The sequence below is a fragment of the Oncorhynchus gorbuscha genome, linkage group LG06 (genome assembly GCF_021184085.1).
Source record: "Oncorhynchus gorbuscha isolate QuinsamMale2020 ecotype Even-year linkage group LG06, OgorEven_v1.0, whole genome shotgun sequence".
In the NCBI taxonomy this organism is placed as follows: Eukaryota; Metazoa; Chordata; class Actinopteri; order Salmoniformes; family Salmonidae; genus Oncorhynchus; species Oncorhynchus gorbuscha.
Window position 1 is genome coordinate 18829593 of NC_060178.1, and position 8993 is coordinate 18838585.

The following is an 8993-nucleotide window of genomic DNA, read 5'->3' on the forward strand; positions in this document are numbered from 1 at the left end:
TATCTGGCCTCCAGGACACCTACACCACCTATCTCAAGGCCATCAGACTGTTAAACAGCCACCACTAACATTGAGTGGCTGCTGCCAACACACTGACACTGACTCAACTCCAGCCACTTTAATAATGGGAATTGATGGGAAATGATGTAAAATATATCACTAGCCACTTTAAACAATGCTACCTAATATAATGTTACATACCCTACATTATTCATCTCATATGCATACGTATATACTGTACTCTATATCATCTACTGCATCCTTATGTAATACATGTATCACTAGCCACTTTAACTATGCCACTTTGTTTACATACTCATCTCATATGTATATACTGTACTCGATACCATCTACTGTATCTTGCCTATGCTGCTCTGTACCATCACTCATTCATAAATCTTTATGTGCATATTCTCTATCCCCTTACACTGTGTATAAGACAGTAGTTTTGGAATTGTTAGTTAGATTACTTGTTGGTTATTACTGCATTGTCGGAACTAGAAGCACAAGCATTTCGCTACACTCGCATTAACATCTGCTAACCATGTGTATGTGACAAATAAAATTGTATTTAATTTTATTTGATGTGAATGAGTTGGTGATAGGATCACATCACTAGTTAATAACTGACTGTAAACCAGTGAATAAATAAGCAACAGTTGGATGAAAAGTGCATGTTGTGATAGAAAGAAGTGAACCTCTGGTCAGGATGATGAACAAATCCCTCTATCCCTCCGCCCCCACACACAGTCAATACCTTGTTCATAACATAGACCATAAAACAAATCAAAGATGAAAGATTCTATCAAGTCAAAAGTTATGTCTTGTAGAAATAACTGGCTGCCAAGGCCTAAAAAACTGCCCCCAGAAACCATTTAAAGGGCAGTGAGCAAACTGAATCTGTCAAGAGGCAGCATGAATGAGACAGATGGAAGAGAATATGAGGCACTCAGGCCCAATTCAGACTGTCTGCAGAGCATACTCTATTTCAGAACCATCCCATCTACATAGCCTAACACAAATGTACGGTACACATGGACATGACTCACACACACACACACACACACTCTGCACCACACCCAGCAGCACTCTTCGTGTGTGTGTGTGTGTGTGTGTGTGTGTGTGTGTGTGTGTGTGTGTGTGTGTGTGTGTGTGTGTGTGTGTGTGTGTGTGTGTGTGTGTGTGTGTGTGTGTGTGTGTGTGTGTGTGTGTGTGTGTGTGTGTGTGTGTGTGCGTGTGTGTGTGTGTGTCCTGTTCTGTTTCGCTGTAGCTGAGGATCAATGAAAGGAGCCTCTGTTCTTCCCAGCTTTATTGTGATCTTCCTTTCTCAGGCCCTGTGTTGTTCTGATGACAGGGTGTGGCCAGGTCAGATGTCAGCCAAATAAGGTGGGCGTAACCCTCCAGGGGCTGGGGGGTGCAAACAGAAGAGTTCTCTCCATATGAATGGAGAGGAGGCTGTGATGTGGGTCAATGGTACTACTGCTTTGCTTTGGCCCTCTGGTTTCAGATAGGTCTTGATGAGCCTCCTGTCTGTAGCAGTAGACAGACATGTAGACATAGTCCTCCTGAGGGGCCTACCATACACAAAACAACATTCACACTTGGGCCCACACGATAAGCTTATACGCTAATGCGCACGTGCACAAACATGCACACATACAGAAAATGTATGGACAGGAAGGACAACTTGTTGCCTGAGTATTGCTATGATGTCACCTGAGAACATGTCATGTGTTTGTTTGTTGTGGTTTCCACTCCGGCTCAAAGCATGTCTTTACAGAGAGATTGTTCCCAGCAGCAGCAAAGCTTTAACAAAACACACAGTTATGACATTGAAAGGTGGCAAAGGCCAAGATAGAGTGTGATACAGGTTCATTTTTAAGGTCTCTTTCAGAGCAATGTCAATACTCAAGAAGTCACACATGATGTCAATAGACCCAATATAAATCAACTGAAATTGATAGATACACTGTAATAGATCCATTAAAACTAGGGATGCACCGATATGACATTTTTGGCCGATACCGATATCCAATATTTTCCTTGTCCCCCCCAAAATAACGAATAAACAATATTTCAAATTTTAGCTGCCTTTCAAGCATTCTAATACAGTTAAATAGTTGAAACACACACACACCAAAAAGTTATTTTGTTGGCATTTAAGTCCCCGTTACAAGTAAAACATAATCGAAACCTATTTCTTTCACTTACTTGCTGTGCTGTTTTGTTGTTCATTTGTTCAGTCGTTTCATTCTCAACCAGGATTTCATCATACATGTGAAGTTTCAGCTCTGTCTGTCCGTGCCCTCTTCTGTCGTGGGTCCTCTTCCTCGGTGTGCACTGTCACTGTGTCTAACATTTCACGTAAACCCTGTTTCTTGTCTGCATGGAAGTGTGGGGCCTTGTACCTAGCATCGAGCAAGGTGGCGACTCCGTAAAGCGGCTCAGAGAATGACACCGGATCGCTTGTTCACAGCCTCTACTAGAGTACTTTTGCAAGTTTTAACCCCACGGTCTGTCAGCAGTTTTGTTGAGCAGGCGTTTCAATGCCATGACCGAGGGTATCACGTCTGCTGCAGTCGCAGTTGATGAGCTTATTTCTTGAGTTAGTTGTTCGTAGGAGTGTGTTCATGTTTCAAACATGTTCTCAAATGCCATTGAAATGGCAGCAGCGGTATGAGAACCAGCACATTCTTGAGCATGCAGTACGGCTTTCCTTCAGTACGAAATCCTTATCGACCCACTGTGCTGTCAGACTCGGCATACTCATGGGGATGACATCTCTGGTCCAAATGTCAGTCGTGAAGCTAATAGCAGTAACACCCGTAGCAAGCAGCTCAGGGATGTGCATTTCAACAATACAGTGTAACTTCGGTAGGGAAACCATCTGAAAAATGGCGCCTACTTGATACAGTGTACTGGGGCTCGAGGTGCTCGTCCAGTCGGCGAAAGCCAACATCATCCACAACAGAGAATGGTTGATTGTCAAGGGCAATGAATTCCATTATCTTGGCGTTAATGGATTTTGCCTTTGAGTTGTCTCGCTGAAATGCTCTTACTCTTTCGAATGACTGCTCGACTTGAACTTGTTTAGTTGTTGGAAGTGTGCCCTTAGTATTTTTCTGCTTTTGTTCTAAGTAGTCTCTGAACATCTGGGGGTGATGCACTTTCAAATGAGTAATTATGTTTGTGGTATTGAAAGATTTCACCCTCTCCCCTCCTCAGGAAATAATAGCAGTACAAATGTTTCACATGGCCTTTTTGTTATCTTCCTTTGAAACTTCAAAATAGATCCACATAGCAGACATTGTGGGCCAGGTTAGGAATGCTGTGTTGCATGTGTAACGTAGTATTTGTCGTGGCGTCATTACCTCATCTACCTATGTTACATAGCTATGACAACGGTTTTGCACATTGGCGTTAAACTAGCCATCGGGCCGATGCCGATGTTAGCATTTTGAGCTAATATCGTCTGATTCCGATATGCTTAGCAATATATCGTGCATCCCTAATTATAACAGCATGAATACAAGATACATTTCTAACATCATTCAATTAATGGCAAGAAGAAGAAGAAAAAAACAGTGCCTCAACACATTTCTAATTGACATGTTTGTGAGTGACGTGCGGAATCATTTGGTGAATGTTTCCTGAAGCAACGGCGATTCCAGCCCCTTCCACAGCGCACCTGTGTGGGAGGAACCTTGGTATGGAGTCACCTAATTGTGGCCAGTGACTACACCAGTGACTTTGGTCCAATAGCATTGTGCCATGAAGTCTGCTCCTCTCTCTCCAGACCAATTCGTATGCACTTTACAGGGCCAATGTGCCGCCGTGCGCATACCAACTACTGCAATTCATCATAACCGGCTCACGCACCATGCAATAGACAGCACTCACACACCCAAACCAGATCATTCTCACTCTAGTCGAAGTCCTTTGTCTACACAAACACTCACACGCTGTTAGGCTACATCACCAACAGCCATCTAGCAGCCACAGACGCCGGTGTGATTCACATGTAGTGCCTTTAAAATTGACGAAAGTAGCTAGTTTATTCATTTGGGATGCTCATCTGTCTCTGTGCTGTCATTACTGAAAATAGGCCGAGGAAGCCTGTCACATCAGTCAGATCTCTTTTACAACCCCCAAACAAGGCTCAGGGTTTCAGTCTCAGTTGCAGCTGAAGTAACCTAGCACAGAAAAAAAATACTGGGTTGTTTGGTTCACCCAACTGCTGGGTTGCAGGCATTGGGTCACTTAGTTGGGTTGTTTTATTTAAAAAGAGCAAGATTGGGTTGTTGATGTTGGGTTATTGGTGCTGGGTTATTGAGATATGACCAGATCCTATAGCTGTACATCAAATCAGCAATCTGTTCCTGCTCAGTCCACAAAAAGGAGTGGTTCCGACCCCTGCGCACACACGTGCTCAAAGGGCGAACAACATGTGCATAAACGCTGTGCAAATGGAGCCTGTCATTACAGCCATAAACAGTGATACATTTATTTTCAAAACACAAGATACCGAAATAAACTGTGTTTTACAACTGCATTTCTATCTGAAAGTCATTCATGTTAGCAGTCAATATCAACTAGGGATAGCGTGTAAAATTGTCACTTCTCAGGAGTCCAGAGCAAGCAGGATCATATGGCCTACCTGTGTGCAGCAGAGCAAGCAGGATCATATGGCCTACCTGTGTGCAGCAGAGCAAGCAGGATCATATGGCCTACCTGTGTGCAGCAGAGCAAGCAGGATCATATGGCCTACCTGTGTGCAGCAGAGCAAGCAGGATCATATGGCCTACCTGTGTGCAGCAGAGCAAGCAGGATCGGATGGAAAGCACGATCTGTCCGTCAACTTTTTCTTCCTCACAAATATCATAATTAATTTGCCTGAAAGATACATCTTCCTCCCGTAAGTATTGAAGGTAGTGTGATGTTACAGCTATCTTTAGACATATAGCCAGTACCCACCACTGAGGTATATAATTGTAACCCACCCAAACTAGGCCTAGCTGAAATATGTAAATGATCAATGAAAAGGTAGCCTATTGTAGCAACCTGGTCTCAGAGCATTTCGTATGAATCTGTATGTAAAACCAAAACACTCCATTTAGTATGATATGTTATGAATTACAATTTGTATTATCATGTTTGGAATTGCAACACGTACAATAGGTTACAAATTTGCAAAATGTACAATATATTGCGAATTTGTTAAATGTATGATATGTTACGAATACTAGCTAGGTGGCTAGGTTAGCTAGGCTAGGTCTTAGGGTTAGAGTTAAGGTTAAGTTAAGGAGTTAGGTTAAAGGGTTATGGGTAGGGTTAGGGGATAGGTTAGCTAAAAGGATAAGTTTAGGGTTGAGGGAAGGGTTAGCTAACATGCTAAGTAGTTGCAAAGTAGTTGAAGAGTTGCTAATTAGCTAAAATGCTAAAGTTGTCTGTAATGAGAGTTGAAGTCACAATCTTTGGGTTACAAGAAGTGCTAAAGTTGTCCATTTTGAGATTCTAAATCACAACCTTTGGGTTGCTAGATGTTCGTGTTATATGTTCACCCACCCCGACCAACCACCCTACTTTTGTTTTTGCCTTAAGTAACCATCTGTCTTATTTAACCATACCAAACGTAACACATCATACTATGTCTAGTCTATGACACCAAGCTGATTGTTGTAGCAAAGATGCATCTGTAGCAGATTGCTAAACTGTACTTTAAATGGATAATATCAATTTAGGTAGGCTACTCTATTTTTGACATGCAAAATTGTAGAAAATTAAACAAGCGCTTTCTGGTCACTAATCTGTATATGTGCGCCCGCCTTTGCGCATCATTGCTGATGAATGGTAAACAGTCAAGAACCGCAACCTTTTGGTTGAGAAGCACAGATTAGATGTTTTTTTTAAACAAGAATTTGGTGCAATGCAGATCAAATAAGCAAAGGCTATTCTGTATGTAGCCTATTAAAATATGTATGAATTGTTTATATTTTTCCCATTGTTTCACACTAGCAACCCCACAAATCCGTGTAGGCGTGTTTTGCATCAGCTGAAAGTTTATTGCGTTCAATTTGGAACCGGGCTGGATCCCAGGCATGAGCCAGGTATGAGCCAGGCACCCAGTTCAAAACCCACAGTGAAGTTGGCTCTAAACAAAGTGACATAATTAATCACGTGTAGTAATTACTAGGATTCTGTGTTTTCCCATGCAAAAGGGATTGCTTTTAATAAAAACGCCTTTCTGCCTTCCCAATGAAAACAAGTTAGAAAATTACAACATGTATTTTATGGAAAATATGCACCATGTTGCTTTGTTGACAAAATGACAGAGTTGCGCAGATTACTGTTCGATTTGAGAAGGGCACGCCTCCCTTCTCCGCTTTCGCCCGATAGTTTCAAGTCATCAGTCTCAAGTCAAAGTCAAGGCCCGAGTCTTGAAGCTCAGAGTCAAAGTCAAGTGATTTTATTTTCTATCTTGTAGAGTCCAAGTCAGACTCGAGTCAACACCTCTGGTAATAAATCATCTTTATATTCTAAAAGAATGTGTAAAATGCTAAACATTTTAAAGAAAATATTGATTTGCAGTATGTACATGTAACATGAACAACAACTACATTTACTCTCACAGGTTGTCAATAAGAGCTTTCTGAAAGCCACACCCCTGATAAACCACGCCTCCTGAAAAATAACCTAAGGATTACATTCAAAAAGACCCAGCTGCTAGGTCAACCAGCATGAAAGTAAAGAATATCCAACTGATGTTTAAATTAACCCATGTTTGGGTAATCCCAACAACCCAATAACATGTTGGGTTTTCACAGAAAGAGTCAGTCATTGCCGATGTATTACGCCTACGATATACAACTCCAGCATGCAATTCATATCCTCCTTGGGCAAAAAGCCATTCCAGGCACGAGATATCCATCGACCTATCCATACACAAGGGGGCCCGAGGGACGTTGCCAATGGCAACTTCCGACACCACACAGTTGGAGCGCCCAGACGAGCTGGACCAGCGTTCCCGTACCAGCACCTGCACCACCGCCCTCGCAATATGCCTGCCTATGTGTGCGTTTTGCCATAGCTACTCAACCAGCCACTGCCAACAATGACAGCTTAGCTGGCTGACGTTCTATGGAAAGCTTAATAACCGCTGTCACGACCTGACACAAGAGACATAACAAACGAGCACAGCACCACCAAATACCACTTCCACTCCATTCCGAACACCGCTCTGCTTACCTCCTTCCGTGGGCTGCTTTGTCTTTTTTCCCCTTGGGCCTTCTCTTTCGGGCCTGGATTGCCATCACTAGAAGAGATTAGATTCATGTAGAAGTAGGTCCGAGCACCGAGAAGAGACAGAGAGAAAGAACAACACATCAGTCTCGAGCTTTAGCTGGCCCGGCCAAGCATCCTTAACCAAAAAGGTTGGAAACCCCCGCACGCGCGTAATTTCACCACCTCTTATCAAAACCAACAAAAGCTGTCCCGTAGTCGGAATATTTGTAAATAAATATATAACATATTTTCATACCTTTCCTGGAGCTCATGATGTTTTCCTCCTTCCCTTCAGCAGCAGCGGCAGTTCAACCGCAGCAGCCGAGATCTCACGCTCTCTCGTCTCCAGCCTTCTCTCTGGAGAACGCGCACTCCCTCTGTCGTTAGGAGGAGGAGGCGCGCTCAAGAACTGGAGCTCTATGCTACGTGGCCGCGCACAACTGTCACAATTGAGGTTAGCGCGAAAAGGAGCGCTTAAATTGAAAGAACCAAAACCAGAAAGACTGAGTCCCTCCGGACAACATTAGACTATCCCCATTTTATCAATGTCTCTGATGTCTTGAACGTTAAAATATTTCCCCTGCCTGCTTCCCTATTTATCCCCAAGCCAAAGCACTATTAGCTCAGTTGGCCTCTATCTAGAACCTAAAATAGTTATTCAGCTGTCCCCATAGGAGAACCCTTTGAAGAACCCTTTTTGGTTCCAAGTAGAACTATTTCCACATAGTGTTCTACATGGAACAAAAGGATTCTACCTTGAACCAAAAAGGGTACAGCCGAAGAACCCTTTTGGAACCCTTTTTTTCGAAGAGTGTAGGTGAACTGGGGCGTATCATGACCAAAGGGAACCCTGAATCACACAGAGCCTCCTGCTGAATTCTCCACCCTATTTTATATTATTTTCAAGACATGTTATTGACATGCTGGTTCTGGCAAAGTTTCCTTCTTTAGGATCCCATCCAATGTTCAAAGCTGTTTAGGATTCTGGGGAATGACTAGGCCTATCTCAAATGGGCCCAGAATAGGTTTAGCAGGTTAAGTCAATGGGTTTCAAAAAGTATCTGCAATTTAGTTATCTGTTGTGTCACCCGATCAATCCATAGCTGGTGGGTCATATTATGGCAAACCTAATCCGTTATTATCTCACCCTGGATCACATATATAACTTTCTCTGACCCAGAACAACAATTATCCTACAAATAGGCCTATTTCTCAAAGACATCTGTATTTTTTAGATTTACATTTTTGAAAAGGCCTGCCTGCGATTGGCAAACTGCGATTAGCCTACATTTTCTTATTATAGGCCTAGTTATTACTAGACTATTAGAAGTATAAAGTATATAAACTATAAACGGTATTGAACACTATGTGTCAGCTGAATCATAAACTATTCATAAATGAAAGATAGCGTTATATTGAAACACTGGGGCGTTTGGCCAATGTAACCCTAATTCTGATCCAAGTCGGCGGATTCGATTATGCTGGGCAACAGTCCCGTGACAGAAACGGGCAAAAGGGGTGAGTGACCTTCTCAAAATGAACAGTAATCGGCGCTGCTCGGTTGTGAAAAAGGCAGCATGGTGCATCTTCCAGAAACATACATATCTTTTCCATAAAATATATGTTTTAATTTTCTAACTAGTTTTCATTAGGAAGGCATATAAACGCGTTGTTATCAAAGCAATCATTTGTATTTGAAAACACAGAATCTT

The 8993-nt window shown here is 42.4% G+C and overlaps 1 protein-coding gene across 2 annotated transcripts in view; it reads right to left on the reverse strand.

Moving 5' to 3' along the window:
* LOC124037645 (SRSF protein kinase 2-like) overlaps window positions 1–7642 on the reverse strand; it is a 106572-nt gene extending 98930 nt beyond the window's left edge. For both annotated transcript variants that reach the window (XM_046352569.1, XM_046352568.1), the window contains exons 1-2: window positions 7538–7642; window positions 7246–7312 (exon numbers count right to left, since the gene is read on the reverse strand). In XM_046352569.1, coding sequence (XP_046208525.1) covers window positions 7246–7312; window positions 7538–7553 — 83 coding nt within the window. In that variant the 5' untranslated portion in view covers window positions 7554–7642. The remainder of the gene's footprint in view (window positions 1–7245; window positions 7313–7537) is intronic.
* Window positions 7643–8993: the final 1351 nt, after the last annotated feature.